Here is an 18,875-nt window from a genome sequence, read left to right on the forward strand (position 1 = left end):
TCGTCCTTCTGAGTCCAGTTTACCTTCATCCTCTTCTGTGTAACTTCTCCCCCCCCACTCAGAGCCACGCCGCCGCCCTCCGGGAATGTGGATGTGGTCAGTGATTCTTTCTTGGGGAGCACTGTGACCTGTGTGAGGCCGGGTGTGGCTTTTACCTTTATTTTGTATCCCTTTCACTGCTACCCCCTGAACTGACACTGGGTAAAGAGCGGGAGATTGAGGGACTCATCTGTTATTTTGTTCAATTCGGGAAAGAGAAGGTTAAGCATATACCTCCAAGTGCAAACCCCTTACTTTGTGCATCAGGCCCTGCTCGCCAGGGCTCGAGTCCCAGTGGGTTTTCTGGCTGCAGCCGCTCTGGGCCCCGGGCCGATGGTCTCACGCAGCCGCGCCCTGGCTCTCGCGCCCTGAGGGAGGACCGTGGCGGGAGCTCACCCGCAGTGGGTCTCTTGGGGCCGCAGGGAGGGGCTCCCTGGCGTGGAGAAGTGCCCTTCGTACAAGTAGCTGTTGTACTGGGCTGTTCCTGACCGAGTTACAAATGCCTCTTTCCCCCTGAATTTAGGAGGACACGACAAGAAGAGTGGGCGCAGTAAACACTGGAGGGAGCTGCTGAAGCTGCCCCCCGTCAGCCAGTGCAACGAGCTCCGGCACAGCATCGGTGAGTCCAGGGGCCAGTGCCGGCCGGGCGCGCCTGGGAGCTGCTGTTCCTCCTCGAGTCCCTGCTCGTCTCTAAAACTGTGAGGCAGAGTCTCTTTGTCGCCTCACGGCTCTTCTCTGGCAGAAGCCCTCTGGGTGAACAATGATTAAAATTAAAAAAAGAAAAAGCCCTCTGGGTTTTCTGATCTGAGTTGTAAAGTACGTGGCTCCAGAAGTGAACACCCTTAACGGTTTCTCAGTCTCCAAGTTTACGGACGGGAGTTGCTGATGGAACTTCGGGGCGGGGTCCCTCGGACAACACCTGTGTCAGCCCCGAGGGGTGTGACTCAGCGGGCTGGGCGTCGTCCTGCAAACCCAGGGGCCACGGGCTGACTCCCTGTCCAGCAGCCAGGTCCCCGCCGGTTGCAGGCTGGGTTCCCAGCCGGGCGTGTCAGAGGCACCGATCGCTGTTTCTCTCTTTCTCCCTCCGTTCCCCTCTCTCTAAAAAAAGTATGTATATGTGTATGTATACCCATATATACCGGTGTATTTGTGTATATGTACACATTGCACATACTACATACACACGCACACACGAACACCGTGCAGCCGTGCTGCAGGTCCTGACAGGGGCACAGGAAGTCAGACGGGGACCCAGGTCTGTAGGGCATTCGTAATAGTGTTTTTAAAGGATGTGACTTCCAGCCCAGGCTGGTGGGCTCAGTGGACTGACCGCCGGCCTGCGAGCCAAAGGGTCGCCAGTTCGATTCCCAGTCAGGGCACATGCCTGGGTTGTGGGCCAGGACCCCAGTGGGGGGCGTGTCAGAGACAACCACACACTGATGTTTCTCTCCCACTCTTTCTCCGTCCCTTCCCCTCTCTAAAAATAAATAAATAAGATCTTAAAAAATAAATAAATAAAAGATGTAACTTCCAGGTCAAAGGATATCTGCCTTCAAAACTTCAATGTTGCTAAATTGTCCTCCAAAGGTGTTACATCAGTTTGCTTTCCTGCCGACAGCGCTGCGACAAGTCCTCTTTGTCTGTGGCCTGTGGACGTCGGTTGTGGTCAGTGCTCTTAATGAGGACAGATGAGCTGTGATCTGGAAAATGGCCTCTTGTTGTAATTATGGTTGGGGTTGAGCATTTTCATCAACTTTTTTAATTTTTGCTTTTCCTAACTCATTTCTAAAAGCTCTTTATATGATTTATCTTTTTATGATTATTGTGAATGTATTTTATATTTCTGTTTTTTGGCATGCATTATTGTTTTTCCAGAGGTTTTAATTTTTCTATAGATAAACATATCAATCTTCTCCAGGTTTCTGGACTTGGTATTGTACTTAGGGAAGGCACCTAAGATTTTTTTTTTAAATCAACCCATCTTTTTTTTTAGTACCATTATGGTTTCTTTCTTAAGAGAGTTTGCATGTTTTAACTATCAAAATTTATTTCGGCCAGTGTAAAGTGGAGGCAGTTCCCCCGCCCGCCAAAGACCTGTCCAATTGTTTCAACCTCGTCGTGTTTTTAAAACTGCAGCTCTGTTGAGGTGTCGTTAACACACCTCCCACTTTACCTAGGTAACGCGTGCGGTCCGATGGTTTTAGGACAGTCATGGGGCTGGGCGGCCACGGCCACGGTTTTACATCTTTGTCGCCCTAGAGAGAGGCCCCACCCCACGGGCAGCGGCCCCCTGCCCGCCCCTCGGCCCGGCAGCCGCCGACCTGCTCTCCCTCTGGATCTGCCTCCTCTGGGCGTCCCATGCGGGTGGGAACCGCACGCCTCATGGTCTTTTACGACCGGCTCCTTTCATTTAACTCGGTGTTCGCAAGGCCCCTCCGTGCCGTGGCGCGATCAGGATCCAGTTCACTGTCGTGGGCGGACAGCAGTCTGTGGCAGAGACACACTGTAAAGTCCACCGTCGGCGGCGAGGCACCGAGTTGTCCTCGGTTTCCTCGTCGGTCGCCACTGACGCTGCTCATCACGCGCGAGACTCTCCTTCGCAGTGAACCACGTGCAGCCAAAATCGCCGTCTTAACTGTTTTCACACGTGGAATTCGGTGGCGCTGATTTGGACGTTTGACGCTGATTTGGGTTTCGTTCGCCTGCTGAGGTGCGCCTGGGCCCCTCCCACTGCGGGGCCGTGTGGACGGTGCTGCCGGGGACAGCCGTGTGCGGGTCCGGGAGTCCCCGCTCCCAGTTTCTCTTGGGCGTGCGCTCAAAGTCAACACTGCCGAGTGACACTGTGTTTAACCATGTTATAAACTTTCGTTTAACTCTGGGAGGAAGTGCCAGGCTGTTTTCTGAAGTGGCCACACCGTCATTCGACACCTCCACCAGCGGGTGTGAGGACTCCGGTGTCCTCCCGCCCATCCCGACACCATGCGTGTTCCCTTCTGCCTTCGTCGCCCCAGCGCGTGTCGTGCCGTGTGTGAGCCGTGTCTGGGCTGCGTGTCCCAGCGCCCGCGGTGTCCAGCGTCTGTCCATGTGCTCGCTGGCCATTTGTATGTGTCCTCGGAGGAATGTCTGTTCGAGTCCTTTGCCCGGTTTTTAGTTAAATTGTCTGTCTTTTTTTTTTTTAAGATTTTATTTACTTATCTTTAGAGAGGGAAGAGAGGGAGAAAGAGAGAGAGAGAGAAACATCCATGTGTGGTTGCTGGGGGCCATGGCCTGCAACCCAGGCATGTGCCCTGACTGGGAATCGAACCTGCGACACTTTGGTTCGCAGCCCGCGCTCAATCCACTGAGCTACGCCAGCCAGGGCTGAGAACAGGTTTTTAACATCTAATTCAGTACCTTCCAGCCGCACACTCCCCAGACGCGTGGTTTGTCCCCAGCACCCCCTGCCTTCCCCTCTGCCTTCGCAGCGGTGGGGGCGCCCGGGGAGGCGGGACGGCTCGGGCGGGGCTTCACACGCCTGTACTGGTCAGCCCCCGCCCCCCCACCCCGGCTCTCTCTGGCTCTGCTTAGGTACCTTGGGTATCTCGAGTAGCACTGACGATCAGCCGCTCTGCACTGGTAAACAAAACGGTGTTTACTGTTGGGTGGTGTGAAAAACACCAGTGCCCACGTCGTTTTCGACTGCTGCTGAGTCAGGTGGCAGCGGAAAAGGCACGTTCTGGGGTGGTAACGGGTGCGCCCCCCTCTCTCCACCCAGAAAAGGACTACAGCAGCCTGTGCGACAAGCAGCCCATCGGCAGGCTCCTCTTCCGGAAGTTCTGCGGCACGCAGCCGGACCTGCGGAGGTGCATTGAGTTCCTGGACGCGGTGGTGAGCGGCTGTCTGCGCCCGGGCCGGCCGGCCCCGGGCCTCTGACCACGGGAGGCCCAGACGCGAGCCGCGTCGGTTAGGCGTGGGCGAGGGGGCGAGGAGGCGAGGAGGCGAGGGCGCCGCGGAGGGTGCCGCCCCCCTGCATCACCCGCCCTGAAGAAACAGGCTCTCTGCCCCGGCTGGTGCGGCTCAGGGGGCTGAGCGCCATCCTGAGAACCGAAGGGTCGCCGGTTCGATTCCCGGTCAGGGCACATGCCTGGGTTGCGGGCCAGGTCCCCAGGTGGGGGCACGTGAGAGGCGGCCACACATCGATGTTTCTCTCCCTCTTCCTCCCTTCCCCTCTCTCTAAAAGTAAATAAGTAAAATACTTTTAAAAAATGAAAAAGAAATGGGCTTCCCCCTCGTAGCTGTCGGGGGAGGGGGGCGCTTGGACAGCAGAGCCGCCCTCCGGCCCCCCGGCCCCCAAGCCGTCCCCGGGGCAGAGAGGGAGGAGCGTCCCGAGGCCAGCCAGCGAGGGAGCCCGCTGACGCGCCGAGCCCTGTCGTCCCCACCACCAGGCGGAGTACGAGGTCACCGCCGACGAGTCCCGGAGAGACTGCGGGCTGCTGGTCCTGGACACGTTCTTCAGTGACGAGGTGCGTGTCCCCTCCCGATGCGGAGGTCCGCAAACAAACGACTCCCCGAGTGCCCTGGTGCGGAGCCGTTGCTGTTTAGTTGAGCAAATATAAGTGTGTTGAAGCCCTTCCTACACATGCTCCTCTCCCCGGCTCACGGCTGGGCTGGCGCCCTCCGGAGCCTCCTTTGTGAGGGCGCCAGTCCCATTGACAGGGGCTCCCCGCGGCCCTGCATGCTAGTATTGCCTCTTCCGGGGGCGGGGGGCAGGGTTGCGGCACCTGGGTTTCGAGGGGCACGTCCGGACCGGAGCACTTGCGTGTAGAAAGTCCCGGGGCGCCCACACGCACTCCAGGGCAGGGCCCCTGGAGCTGCTGCCGCACGGCTGCAGGGCGTCCGGGCACCGGGCAGACTTCAGCTGTATTTCCCTGCACCAGCACTGAAGGTCCGAGAAGGGCATTAAGAAAGCACTTCCGTTTGCAATTGCATCAGAAAGAGTAAACTGGGAGCAGATATAACGAAAGCTGTGCAGGGCGTTTGCGCGCTGACAGACTTGAAAACGTCGTCCACAGAAACCAAAGGGGTGAAAGACTCACAGGGAAGACATCCCCGGGCCGGGGTCAGAAGCCTTGGTGTCCTTAAGATGGCAGCACTCCCCAACCTGATCTGCAGGTTCCTTACAATGTGCAGGCATTAGCAAGCCGACCTCAGAAATCACAGGGTGTCAGCCCCGAGGACAGGCACACAGACGAGGGGGCTGGGCTGAGAGTGGTGCGGGGACCGGCGTGCACCCCTGCAGTCCGGCAGCTTGCAGCGAGGCACCGGGGTCCCTCCCTCAGCGGGGCAAGCACTGCCTTCCAGGAAGCGGTGCGGGGACCACTGGATATCCACACGCAAAAGAACGGGGTTCAGCCCTGGCTGCTGTGGCTCAGTGGGTTGAGCGTGGGCTGGGAACCGCAGGGTCGCCGGTTCAAGTCCCAGTCAGGGCACAGGCCTGGGTTGCGGGCCAGGTCCCCAGAAGGGGGTGCACGAGAGGTAACCACACACTGATGTTTCTCTCCAACTCTTTCTCCCTCTCTTCCCCCCTTCCTAAAAATAAATAAAATCTTTAAATAAAAAAATAATGTTTAAAATAAGAATTGAGTTCAACCACTACCTTACACCATGCACACACAAAAAAATTGCAAACGGGAAAGCACTTACGTGTAAGAGCTAAGCTGTAAACCCTTAGAGGACATCTCTGAGGTGCACATCTTAGAGGTGCAACTTCTGCGTGGGGCTCTTCCTGACCTCGGTCTAGACGGGGGTTTCCTAGATAGGAAACTGGACTGAGCCACAGTCACAAACCCCGTGCTCCGCAGGCCCCGCAGGGAGAGCGGAAGGGCAGCCGCGGGGCGAGGAAGACCGTGCCGCAAAGCCAGCGTCCGCTGCGGGCCCGGCCCCCGGTGCAGGAAGGACTCTCACAGTCAGACAGGAGCCCTGGCCGGCGTGGCTCCGTGGGTCGGGCGCCATCCCACGGAGCCACGGATCCCCGTTCGATCCCCACCGGGCGCACGCCTGAGTTGAGGGCCTGTCCCCACTGGGGCGCACGCGAGGGGCAGTGATGAGTGTTTCCATCCCACATCGACCTCTCCCTCCCCCCTCCCTCCCTCCCCCTCCCTCCCTAAAATAAGTGTAAGTAAACAACGAAGACCATCTGCTTTTTAAAAGGTAGTGAAGTCTGTATATATTTCAACACAGAAAAATAAGGATATTTCTCTTTTTTTCTTTTTTTAAAAGATTTTATTTATTCATTTCTAGAGAGGGAAGGGAGGGAGAAAGAGAGAGAGAGAAACATCAATGTGCGGTTGCTGGGGGTCATAGCCTGCGACCCAGGCATGTGCCCTGACTGGGAATCCAACCGGTGACCCTTTGGTTCGCAAGCCAGCGCTCAGTCCACTGGGCCACACCCTCTGGGGTGTGTGTGCATTTTTGATTGTGGTAAAAAACACGTAACATTAGTCATTAAGTACATTCGTGTTGCACAGCCACCACCGCCACCATCTCCCGAGCGGTCTTCATCTCCCAGAGGTGACACCGTCCCACCGAGCTCCAGCCCCGCCCCCTCCCGCCCCCACCGCCCTTTCTGTCCTAGAATCCGACTGCTGTGGGGACGCCGTGCGAGTGGGGTCACGTAGACCTTGTCCTTTCAAGGCGTCCCCGCAGCATGCGGCCCTCAGGGCCCGCCCGCCCGCCCGCGCGGTAGCAGGCTTCGGAATCCCCTCCCTTTTCCAGGGCGAGTGGCGTTCCCTCTCCTGGACGGACAGACCACATCTTGCTGGCCCCTCCATCCGTCCACGGACCCTGGGCTGCGCCCCGCTTTGGCTGTTGGCACCGACGCTGTGAACCAGGGGTCCCCCCGTCTCAAGAGACCCCACCCCGGCCCTGCGTTGGTGTCCTGGGGAAAGGGACACTCGGAACCCCGGGAAATGAACCCGGGCCGGAGTGACAGTGGGCCAACTTGTCGCCTCGTGCACTTGGGTTTCGTTGGCTCCCGTGAGCGCCAGGCGCTGCCCGCGGTCCCTAAGCTGTGCGGTCACTGACTGTGCACAGGTCACTGACTGTCCGTGTTTGGTCCGCGCCCCACAGGACTTGGCCGCCCCGCTGCCTCAGGTGCCCCCCGACACGGTGAGAGAGTGCCAGCTGCAGCTGAAGGAGACGCCCTCCAGGGAGGTCTTCGGGGAGTGCGCCAGGTGAGCAGGCCGTGCCCCGCCCCCGCCGCCGTCTGTGCACGCCCTGCACCGGGCCTGCACCGGGCCCTGCACCGGGCCAGCGGACACAAGTCCCCAAGGGGGTGCAGGGGTGCGTTCCCAGCCCAGACGGCAGCTCTCACGGGGAGAGGCGAGACGGTGGAGCTTGGGGGTCGCTCGCCGGTCGCTGCCAGGCCTCGGCGGGTCCCAGGGGAGAGGCAGGGCACGGGCATCGCTCGGCTGGCTCCTGGCCCCCTCTGCTCGGCCACCAGCGCGCGTGTGTCTCGGGTGAAAAGACCCCACGGACGTGTCTTCAGACCTGGGCCCTCGCCAGAAAACCCCACCTCCAGACCTTTGGGACGTGACCAGGAGACTCCGAGTCAGAGCCCTTGGCTGGGCCCGGCCTCCCGGCGTCCACGGGGGAAGAGTGGCTTCTGCCGTCCCTGGCTCCGAGCACGGAGTCCTCTGTTGTCTTATGCAGGACGTTTGGGTGCCTTCCCCTCGTTCCACTGACGCTCCTTAGGAGCCTGCTCTGTCAGCCCCCGTGGGGGTTTCCCGAGGACGTCGTGACACCACCCCGCCAGGGGGTGGCGCCGAGCGACAGAGCTGTGTGGTCCCCCAGGGTGCCAGCTGCAGGCCGGGCGGTGCTGTCCAAGCCTCTCCCGGCCTCGGGCGCCACCGGGTGGCCCTGTGTCCTGGGCTGCTGCAGCGTTTCAGGCTCTGCGTCTGCCGGCACCTGGGGGAGGGGGCCGTCGCAGCTGAGTGCGGCCCCCGTGGGCTCATCCGAGCGAGTTCCACTTCGGAGCGGGGTCCCGTGGGCAGGGGCAGGCTCAGGACGCGTCTCTCTGGGAGGCGCGTTCCACCCCGTGACAGCTGCTCCCGGGGCTGAAGGTGCCGCAGAGAACCAGACAGGAGACCCTGCCGGGCGAAGGTGGCATCCCAGCGCCGTGGAGTGCTGGCTCCTCTTCTTGGGAAACACTGAGCACCTGCCCTGTGCCTGTCACCCACCTCGGTTCTGGGAATAGAGTGACGAGCGGCAGTGGCGGACGTGGCCCCGGCCAGGCGGTTCAGCCGGTTGGAGCCCCGTCCAGATACGTCAGGGTTGCGGGTTCGACCCCCGGTGAGGCCTCACTGAAGGCTCAGCCCGTGAACGCATAAATGACTGGAGCGACACGTCAATGTCTCTCTCTCTCTCGCTCGCTCTCAAATTAATTTAAAAAACGCCTCTGGAGGACCCGAATGGCTTTTGTCTACGGGGGTCCTGTTTTTTAAACATGAGGCGGCGCAAACACCCCGCTCTCACAGCGGTGCCGCTGCCACGTGCTGTGCGGCCCCGGGAACCCCTCTGTGAGGGGAGGTTCTAAGAAAGCACGTGGGGTCTTCGTGTCACTGGAAACAAAGCTTTGCTGCCAAACACCTGAGCCTGCGGGGCCTCGGGGCCTGTGGGGGTCTCAGGACACATGCCCCCGGCTGCGGCTGCCACCCCGGGCCTGCTGCCTCCTCGGTGGACACTGGCTAACCGGTGAGCTGTTGCTGCAAGGGACCGGCGACTTCCATGCCCCAGGCACTCCCTGAGTACCAGTTTCACTCTGTGACCGAGTGACAAACAAGACCCAGGAGGCCTGGCCAGGCGCACGGTGTTTGAAGAAGCGTGCGGCGTGAAACCATCTGTCGGGGCTCCGTTTTTGGGTGAAAAGGAGAGACTGTGTCACGTACCGACGTTTTCTGCCCGGTGACCGGGAGCGGTCACATACTCTCTCCATCTTGTTCACAGACGTTCACATTTCCTCTGTGACATGCACACCTGTGCACGTGAGTGCGCGCACACACACACACACACACACACACACGTTGAATGTACCTTATACTACTGGCTTTCTGCCAGTGGTTTTTTCAGCCGAGGATGGGACCCAGTGCCCTCCCTGCGGCATGAAGCCACCGTCCTCCCCCCCGCGCAGCCTTTCCTGCCCTTACCCGCCCCTGCGCAGGGGCTCGAGACAGAGGGCGGGGAACCCGGATCGGCTGCCTCGCGTAGGCCCCAAGTGGGGACCGCGCCCATACCCCAGGCGTGTGCCCTGGCTGGGAGTGGAACCCACAGCCTTTCCGTGTGTGGGATGGCGCCCCTGCCGGCGGAGCCGCGCCGGCCAGGGCGGTGGACGGTTTCCGTGAGGTCACCGTGTCCCTGACGTCCACAGACACGGACCGGGCCTCTGGCTCCGGCAGGGCACACTGGTTCCACCTCCTCGGGACTGCACCTTCTGTCCCCAGCCGTCGTGGTGGGGGCCGAGGTGGGGCTCCGGGCGGGCGGAGCTCACTGGGGCGTGTTGACCGGTGTCAGCCACTGACCCTCCGTGCGCGGGGCTCCCCGGGGCACTCAACGCGGTGCTTCCCACGGTGCGGCGGAACACAGGCGACTGACCGCGTGCGGTCTTTTCCTAGGGTTGTCCACAACTACTTAAGTGGAAAGCCGTTTGAAGAATACCAGGAGAGCCCGTATTTCTCTCGATTCCTGCAGTGGAAGTGGCTGGAGAGGTGGGTCTACTCTAAGATTCAGTGGAAACAAGCAGTGACCTTTCCTGACGCGCCCGATGGGTGTGCACTTCTCCGTCGGTCAAAATGCCGCTGGGAACCGTGGGTCGTGCGTGGCATCTCCGTCCGGACCTCCCTGGGGTGTGCTGTTCCGTGTCCCGTCCAGTCGACGCCAGTCTGTCTGCTCTGAGCGGCCGCCGGCCCTGGGGGCGGCGCTTGGAGAACGGAGCGGGCGCTGGGGTCACGGGAGGCTGTACCCAGCCTCCCGCCTGCTGTGCAGCCTCAGCCTGGGGACCTGGCCGCGAGGAGCTCTGGGCCTTGTCCTGCGAAGGGAGCCACTCCTGGCCCACGGGGTCGCCCTGGGCGGCCAGGGTCACCGAGAGACGGTGCGGCCTGCTCAGTGCTCCTCACCCTCGTGTGCCGGGGGCTCAGACGGCACCAGCTGCCGCTGGTGGTGTCGCTGGGACGGTTACTGCTGAAGGGCCGTCTCCCGGCTCCATGTCATACGTGTTTTTGAGGTGTCGGGTGTCTCCCTCGAGGCTCCCTTTTCGAAGGGCCTCACACCATCCATAGCCGTGCCCTTTCCCTCTGCAGTGGATCTGGAAGCCCCGGGGGAGACACCTGGGCATGGACGGGCACAGTGTGGGCGGCTGCCACTCCCCCCCGTCAGTGACCACAGCCCGGCCGCTCTGCACCCACCACAGCGTGCTTGGGGGGCCTGCGGTCCTGCCGCGCTGTCCTCCCCGGGGGCGGGGGGGAGCCCCACACCCAGCACAGATGATGCCCTGGTGGCCCTGCCCTGGTGGCCCTGTGGCCAGTGCGGTCCCACGCACTCGCCTGGGATGCGGGGGGGTGGGCGTCTCTGTTTTAGAGTTACACTGTGATGTGAGACCTGAAACTTATTTTTTTGTTATTCCTTAGGCAACCAGTGACAAAGAAAACGTTTAGACAGTACAGAGTCCTGGGAAAGGGCGGGTTTGGAGAGGTAAGTCCTGTGCGGCTGGGCGGGGGCAGCAGTGGGCAGCGAGGCAGCTGAGAGGCCGACCCTCGGGCAGCGCCTCAGCCTAGCCCGCGCATGCGTGCCCCTGCCTTGCGTCCAGGGGCCAGTCCGGCCAGGCACGAGCACTGGGATTGCGCTTTAAGCAAAAGGTACTTTGCGGCAAGCTTTTTAAAAATGAGGAAATCTCGGGGGAAACCATTACCTTTACTTTTACCTTTCACTTCGTGGAGACGCTGCTCCCCCACGTGCAGGGCTCACACTCAGTGCGTCTGTCCCGACCAGGGCGGTGGCTCTGCGTCTGGGGGGGACTGCGGTGCTGGAGCCGAGGGCCCGCCCGAAAGCCTGTGTGCGCGGCCCCACTCTGCACACACGTGCACCCAGACCTGCGTGAGCGGGGCCGGAGACGTGCGGGCCGGGACGGCCCTGAGAGGCGGTCCTGCGGCATGACGGCTGTGCTGGGCGGAGGCTCCCGCGCCCTGCTCCGAGGTGGCCTGTTCAGGGCCTTGCGCCTCTCCGGAGGGGCCGTGCTCAGTGCCGGCGTTTGGATGTCCCTGGAGCCAGGACCGCGGGACGGCGGTGGGGAGCACGTGTCCGCCCAAGCGGCCACACTGCCCGCGGGTGTGGGAACCACCCCTGCTCCCCAATTCCGGGCGAACGCCAAGGTCGTGAGGCCCCCCGGGTGAACTGGGAAGCTGGCGCGGGAGGTCAGGCCCTGCAGGAGGGCGCTGCCCTGCGTCCCCGGCGTCCCCTCCCCTGCACCGCCCTGCGGGCCGTGAGGCTGGTCTGCGCCCTCCGGCCCCACTGCCGCCCCCTTCGCAGCGGCCCAGCCCGTTTACCTGTGTTCCCAAACTCACAGCCGAGTGGACGCTGTGGCTTCTGGCAGACGCGGCCTGGGTGTGCCCTCCTGGTGCCAGGCCCGGAGGGCAGTGGGCAGCCCGTTTCTGTCCCGAGTGCCTGTTGGAAGGAGCCCTGGACCCTCCTGCATGCGGCCTCGGGGCCCTTCAGGCCCAGGTCCCGGAGGGCGGGGGTCCCCCAGCCCCGGGCCTCGGGCCGGTGACCGGCTGGTCCTGTGAGGAACCGGGCTGCGCAGCAGGAGGGGGCTTGAGTGTGACGGGCCTGAACCGTCCCGAAACCACCCTTCGTGGAGGAGCTGCCTCCCACGAAACTGGTCCCCGGTGCCACAGAGGGTGGGGGCCGCTGCTGTGGGACATTCCTTTGCCCACCTGCGGACGCGTCGGCCAGCAGCTTTGAAAGGACCGAGGTCTTGTCCACAGGAACGCTTTCCCCCGCGCTCCAAGCCCTCCCCAGATGCTCGAGGTCCTGAGGCAGGCAGGGTGCCGGGCCTGGGTGGGCGTCCCTGGCCGCAGGGCTGGGGGGCGGCGCAGCGCAGGGGGAGAGGCGCACCTGCGGGTTGGGCGGCCCTGGGGTCGCATTCCTGCTCGCCCCTCGCAGGCGTGTGGCCTCTGCTCCCTGGGTGTCCTTGGCGTGCGGCCGCAGGTGCAGGGCCCCGCCTCCCTCCCCACCCTGCCCGCCCTCCCACGGGCAGCCCGCCCGGGGCCACGGCGAGGACTCGTCCTCGGTCCGAGTGCCGGCCTGGCGGCAGGGGAGTGGCTGACAGGCTCTGGCACAGCCGTGTGCCGGGAGGGCGCTGCACGCTGAGTGAGGCCCCGGGCACGCCGCACGCACGAAGGGGGGCTGTAAGGTGCGGTCCCTCCGACAGCGTGGGGCCCCGCTTCCCCTCAGAGCTGGGGTGCGGGGCGAGGTCGTGTGCATGCGTGCATGAAGGGGCACCAGCGAGGTCCGACAGCGTGCCAACGACAGTTGTCTCGGGGTTTTCAGGGGAGTTTTTATCCGTTGTCCTTGTTAATACCTTAGCTATTTCTCACAGTAAACTCTATGTTTTACCGTCGGTTACTTTACTGATGGATACAATTACATCGTGTTCTGCACTTGCTTTAAAGTGCTCCGTGTGTGTGGCTGTGCCGCAGGCGTGTAAGGGATGTTGGAGGGGTGTGTGTGTGGGGGGGGGACGTGGGGGGGTGTGCCGCGCGCTGGTGCCCCGGAGCCTGGGGACTGGGACCCGGGGCTTCCGCTCCTCTCTCCCCTGTCCTGACATGTTTGCCTGGAAATCTTCATGACGTTCGGTTAAGTAACCTATAAATACCACTCCAAAACTAAGTAGAATACGTGTGTGAAAGGGTATGATTCTATGAAATGTGCTTTCTTATATTCTTGAGTTTTTTTTTAAAAATCAAGACTGTATTTAGTCTCTGAAACTTCCGCTCTTGTGCGGCAAGGAAGAAGGCGGGGGAGGCGTACCCTCCCCCCTCCCCCTCTGCGCACGGTCCCGCGTGAACAGACGGTCATGCGTGAGCAGGTCCAGTGGCCCCACGCTGGGGCCACAGGGGTGCTCTGCTTCCTGGCGGCAGAGGCTGAGGAGGGCGGAGGGCAGGGAGCCGACGCCCGCGGTGGTCCTGGCTGCCCAGCGGCGGCTCCTCGCAGGGTCTCTCGGACCGCCGCGCTCTCTCCGCAGCCTGGGAAACGCTGGGCGCACGTGGGCCTTTTCTTTTCCTTTTCCAAAACGAGGTCTGTGCCTGTCAAGTGAGAGCTACGGGGAAGATGTACGCCTGCAAAAAGCTGGAAAAGAAGAGGATCAAGAGGAGGAGGGGCGAGGCCATGGCGCTGAACGAGAAGAGGATCCTGCAGAAGGTGCAGAGCCGGTTCGTAGTGAGTGTCCGCCCCGCCCTCGCGGCCGGAGCCGCCCGTGCCCCAGCCCTTCCCGCCCGCCCGGGGGGCTGCTGTGGGGGGGCTGGTGTCTTGTGCCGGGCCCAGCCCTCCTTTCTTCACGCTCAGTTCCCACTGGGCACAGATGTAAGCCAGCGGCGACCCTGCGGGGGGCTTTCGATTTGTCCCAACCCCTTGCCGCGCCCCCCCTCACCCTGCTCTGGCAGTTACTCTTCACACCCGCCCGCGCCTGCCTGCCTGGCTGGCTAGGTGCCCCTCCCCCCCCGGGGGGCAGCCCTTGGACCCTGGCCCCCGGGGCACCCTGCTGGCCTGCCTGATGGCACTTCCCCGAATGTCCTCACGTGGGCCCCGTCTGTTGCCACCTCTGTCCTCCGTTGGACCCCTGGAATCGGCCCCCAGGTGGCGCGTCCCAGAGCTGTTCGGAGCTGCTGTGTGTTCTGCCTGTGGGGGGCGGGGGCGGGACCCCTGTCCGGGCGGAGCGGCCTGACCTCTGCACTGGTCTCTCCTCACCGAAAGGCACGTTCCCCGAGCTCCTACGGCGGTAGGAAGGTCTGGCAGACGGCAGAGAGAGTGGTCTGTGGAGCGGTTGGTCGTGTTGGAGCCGCTTCCCCGAGGCCCCTGGTTCCCGGGGCTGAGGCCAGCTGCTCTGTGCTGGGGACGGGTGTCCCAGACGGTGGATGGCCGTCATCTCCCTTTGATAGCAGGACTCCGTGTGTGTCTGATAGCCGGGCAGTCGTCACGCGGAAACCTCTCATCAGATGGGCTGGTCTCGGCGTTGCCTTCGACGTGCTAGTGGGGCGGCTCTGGGGACACGGGCGCCCACAGCCCGGCTGGATGGTCGGGGCAGGGGGGGTGGCTGCGGTTCAGTCCCTTCAGATGAAACGTGTTGGCCGCTCCGTCCTGGACTCTGCTGTCCCCTGGGTGTGGCTGATGTGGGCCCTGCCCCGTCCTGTGTCAGCTGCCGCTGCTCGTCCCCACCGCCACCCTGGCCCGCAGCGTGGTGTGTGTGTGGACAGCGCAGGCCTTTCTGGGGCACTGACTGGAAGTTGGTCAGCTCCTAAGTGTGATACGGGCCATGATCAGAAAGTAGCAGTTTTCACTGGTACCATGTACGGCAGCATCTGGAGACTCCAGCACCTGGGCAGGCGGGGGAAGTGGGCGAGACTTCTGCACCGGGGCCTGCAGCACGCTGGTGCGGGGAGCTGCAGGGGCCTGAGCGGGCGGGGGGCGCCCCGTCCGGGGGTCTGGGGCTGGAGGCCTCGGTGCTGCAAGAACACTGGCTCTCCCCCAGGTCGGCGGGCGGTTAAATGCATTCAGTACAGTCCACCGCAGCCCTGGTGGGGGGCGGGGTGAGTGTGGACATGCGTGAGTGAGACAGAGAACTCACACACAAACCGATAGCAAAGTAGGCGAGAGCCCGGAGCAGGCGAAAGAGGTTTCGGTGGGCGATACGGCTGTGAAGCAGTGTGAGGAGACCGGGTTTGTGTGTGCGGTGGCGCAGACACACACAGGGGGAGGCCCGCCTCTGCCGCCCGGGGGAGCAGCTGCCGGGCCCCGGGGCGTGGTGCACGCCTAGGCGGGCTGCAGGGTTCTGGAAGCCGCAGTACGGGTGCTCCAGGCGGGAGCGCGGCCTTGGGGTCAGGACCCCAGTGTCTTTGGGGAGTTCTGCCACCTACCCACTCGGACACGGCAGGTTCCCTCCCTTCAGAGCAGGACTGCCGTGGGGGCCCGGGGGCCCCGGGCATGGGTGTGCTGCCCCTGGAGCACAGGGTGCCGGGGGTCCTCGTCGTGAACCCCACGTGTGTGGCAGGGCACCCGCCAGGGAGTGAGCAGGGTCCCGTGTGCGCTGCCGCCCGCAGGTGAGCCTCTGCTACACGTACGAGACCAAGGACTGCCTGTGCCTGGTGCTGACGCTCATGAACGGCGGGGACCTGCGGTTCCACATCCACCACCTGGGCGGCCCCGGCCTGGACGAGCGGCGGGCCGTGTTCTACGCGGCCGAGCTGTGCTGCGGCCTGGAGGACCTGCACCGGGAGCGCATCGTGTACAGGTGCGCCGGCGCGTCCTGGGGGCGGCCGGGGCCTGGGCCTGCCTTCCCGCTCGCTCGCCGTGGTCCCCAGGAAGCGGTTTTCACTTGAGTCGGTCAGACACGGCCAGTGCTGCTCAGCACGAGAGGAGCCTGTCTCCGAGACCCGTAGACACTCTGGCGGTTCTGCTCAGGGCCGCAGACTCTGTCTGTCCCGGTGCCGCAGACTCTGTCTGTCCCGGTGAAACAGCGGAACAATGAAGTGTCTTCACGTTGTACTTGTTTGAGTATTTCCACACCTTGGAGCTCAGTGCAGGAAACCCCAGTAGCTCCCTAGTCAGACTCAGCTCGTGGGAGCCGTGAGTGAGGTTTGAGGAGCGCCGCCCGCCCGTCCGGTAGGGGCTGGAGCCCGGCTGTGGCTGCTCTACCTGCACCCGCCCCCCCCCCCCCCCCCCGCCACGCGCTGGGCAGGCCGCACCTCCAGGCTCATCCGCTGACCCCCTGCGCTGGCTCCCTCCTGGGCCCTGCCGGCCTCGCCCTGTCTCCTAACACCCCAAGGGGCCTGGGTGTCCCTCGGTCCCGTCCTCCACTCCCACTTGGCCACCAGATCCCTCCGGGATTGTTCCCCCATCCCTCCTTATGTTCTGCGGTCACTGGCCAGGCCTGCCCTCTGTGGGTCAGCCCGCAGCACAGGCCCGAGCTGGCGCCCTCCTGGAGCCTTGCCCAGTCCCTGCTCCACCAGCACTCGGGAGCACGGGGCCTGCTCTGGGGTGGGGTCCGCGGTGGCCCCGTGTCAGCCCCGAGTGGGACCCGGGCACTGCACTCCCCAGGGCTCCCTCAGCTCTTGTCGTTCGCACCCAGCGGCAGCTCCGCCTCCCATGCTGTTTCCCCTGGGGCCTGTCTTCACCGGTGGTGCCTTGTCCCCCCTTGACCACACGGGGGCGCACCCCCTCCGCACCTGCGGAGCGTTTGTCCCCACCGGGGCGGGGCGGTCGCGCCAGAGCCGCCTGGAGCCTCTCGCAGGCTTTGGCCACCTCCACCCTGGTCGGGTGGACTTGGGCTGTTTCCCGCCTCCCGCGCCCCACAGCCAGGGCAGAGGGCCGTGTCCCTCTCTTCCTGCCTCTCTTCTCCTGCCTTTTCGGTGATTACAGCCTCACAGGAGGAAGGGCAGTGCTCTCGGTGGCAGTGCGCAGCGGTTCCCCAGCCCACGCCCCGGTCTCTGACCGCGGGGTCCTCCCTGCGCCGCACACCTGCCCTCCCTCCCTGCCCTTCCGGCGGCAGCAACGGGAGTGAAGCTGAAGACCCGCGGGCTCCTCCTCCCCGAGCGCCGTGACTGTCAGTTGAGGGGACAGTCCTTCTCGAGGCCGCGCCTCGAGGCAGCAGGAGGCCTGCGTGGCTGCGCCTGTCGCCGGTCCGCGCCAACGGCCGGTGCCCGACGGTCCTCTGCATCGCCCGGTCCACGACACCTGCCACCAGGGGGCGCCCCTCGGTGCCTGTTAGGAGTGACTGAGGGCTTTCCGCTTTTCGTGGTGTATCCCCTCCGCCCCGGACTTGAAGGCCCCATTAGAGCGCTGCTTGCCTTCCTCAAAGGAGAGGTTTTGTGTCCTCTTTCTTGCACTCAGAGGTCGTCACTAGGCTGCCGCTGCCGGACCAGAGCGGCTCGCTGTTAGTGCTGCAGGAGGGGCGCTGGTAGGGCGTAGGAGTCTGTCACGCCTGGCACCTCTGCCTCTAGCTGCTGTCTAAAACCGTGGGTGCCAGAAGCAAGCAAGAGATATAAAGTGTGTGCGTGCGGAGAGGACCCTGAGAGAAGAAGAGTGTCCTGCTCCTCAGCGGAAAGCCATTGCTCTGTCTCAGGAGCCAGCCTTCCCGCTCGCACCGAGGCGTCGAGAGGGAAGGCAGGTGCACGCGCCCCTCGAGTCCAGCCAGGGCTCTCACGCTCTCCGTGGCCCGTGCACCCCCTGTGCAGTGCACGGACGTCTGAAAGCAAGCTGTGGCCTTTGGGGTTTGAATGTCTTTAAAAAGCTGACTTGGGAGCACAGCCTCTGTGAAGTCAGGTGCGCTGAAATGCCTCTCTCCTGGCCAGGCACGCGCTCCGCCGGAGCAGCAACGCGTTTGTGTTAAGCAGCACGCAGGTCTTTGTGTGGGGCCGCTCCGCAGCCCGACCTGCGGCCTGGGGGACCCCGCCCGTGCAGTGGGGTGCGGCCACAGTGCTCTTCTGCGTCCGCCAGCCTCTCTGAGAGTGGGGCGTCTCAGTTTCCGTCGTCTTGAGAGTGTCCTTTGTAAATTGCCAGAGTTATTTTTGATAGCAATGTGCTCTGTGTTTGCAGGTGGACGTGGCCAAAAGACTGAAAATCTTTTTTCTTTAATGTTTCCCACTACCTTTGATCAGGTTTTTATTCAAAACTAGCTGTCCAAAGTGACTTGACCCTTACGGGGTGCTCAGGTTTAAGTTTATATGCTTCTCCTCTCTGCGGCGGGCTTCTCTGTGGCTGCGGCCTTCTTCGCACCCGAGGCCGCTTCTGCTGCATAACGCCGACGCCTCCTTCCCTTCCTGCCCACCCCAGGCTTCTGCCTGGGCGCCTCCCCTCATCCGATCTGGCTCCTCGCACTGCCGCTGCTTTGCCCTCGGAGCACGTGGTCCCGCCTGGCGGAGAGCGGAGTTACGGCGCGTGGCCTTTGCATGCGGGTTTGGCTCCAGCCTGACTCCCAGGTCGTTCAGTGGGCTGGTCCTCAGGGATCTTCTCGAGTGGCCCCCGGACAGCCCTTCGGACCTCGGGTTCTTCCAGGTCCTGCTCGGGTCTGCGCTGAGCACCTCGTTCACGGGGAGGCTGTCGTTACTGCTGGCGGGGAGCGGCTTCGTGCCGGCACCGCACAGACCGCCCGACCCGTGGGAGGCACTTCTGGTCCGAGGGTGGACAGGGCGCGCATGCCCACCAGGAGCAGGCTTCACACTGTTCGGTTGGCTACCTGGGGCAGGTGATTCCAGGGCTGTCCCCGAAGGCCTCCATGATGGCGCTGTCCTCATTCTAGCTGGATGCGAGGGCGGTTTCTCGTTTTGTCGCTTGCCAGTTCTCATTCGCCGAGAGGCACGCGCCTCCTTGGTGTCATTCCAAGCCTTAAATTTCTTAAGAAGCAAAACAGCCTTCTCGGTTTTCTCATGGCCTTCAGCTTTACGTTTAACCAGCGAAGGAAGCTCAGAGCGTCCTCGGCTCGACGACCGCGGTGCCGAGAGGAGAAGACCACAGTCCTCGCCGCCTGCCGCCTGCCACCGGAGAAGGAAGACCGAAAACCTTACAGAGGTGGCCTTTAGAATGCTTTCAGTTTCACT

At 62.9% G+C, this 18,875-nt stretch overlaps 1 protein-coding gene across 1 annotated transcript in view; it reads left to right on the forward strand.

The window, feature by feature from the left end:
• Window positions 1–18,875, forward strand: part of GRK4 (G protein-coupled receptor kinase 4) — a gene marked incomplete at its 5' end in the record, with an annotated part of 37,789 nt that overhangs the window by 1,141 nt on the left and 17,773 nt on the right. The window contains 8 exons of the mRNA XM_036018242.1: window positions 563–658; window positions 3,794–3,906; window positions 4,464–4,541; window positions 7,147–7,250; window positions 9,687–9,779; window positions 10,698–10,761; window positions 13,363–13,503; window positions 15,381–15,571. Of these exons, the coding sequence (XP_035874135.1) occupies window positions 563–658; window positions 3,794–3,906; window positions 4,464–4,541; window positions 7,147–7,250; window positions 9,687–9,779; window positions 10,698–10,761; window positions 13,363–13,503; window positions 15,381–15,571 (880 nt within the window). The remainder of the gene's footprint in view (window positions 1–562; window positions 659–3,793; window positions 3,907–4,463; window positions 4,542–7,146; window positions 7,251–9,686; window positions 9,780–10,697; window positions 10,762–13,362; window positions 13,504–15,380; window positions 15,572–18,875) is intronic.

The sequence above is a fragment of the Phyllostomus discolor genome, chromosome 1 (assembly GCF_004126475.2).
Source record: "Phyllostomus discolor isolate MPI-MPIP mPhyDis1 chromosome 1, mPhyDis1.pri.v3, whole genome shotgun sequence".
Lineage (NCBI taxonomy): Eukaryota > Metazoa > Chordata > Mammalia > Chiroptera > Phyllostomidae > Phyllostomus > Phyllostomus discolor.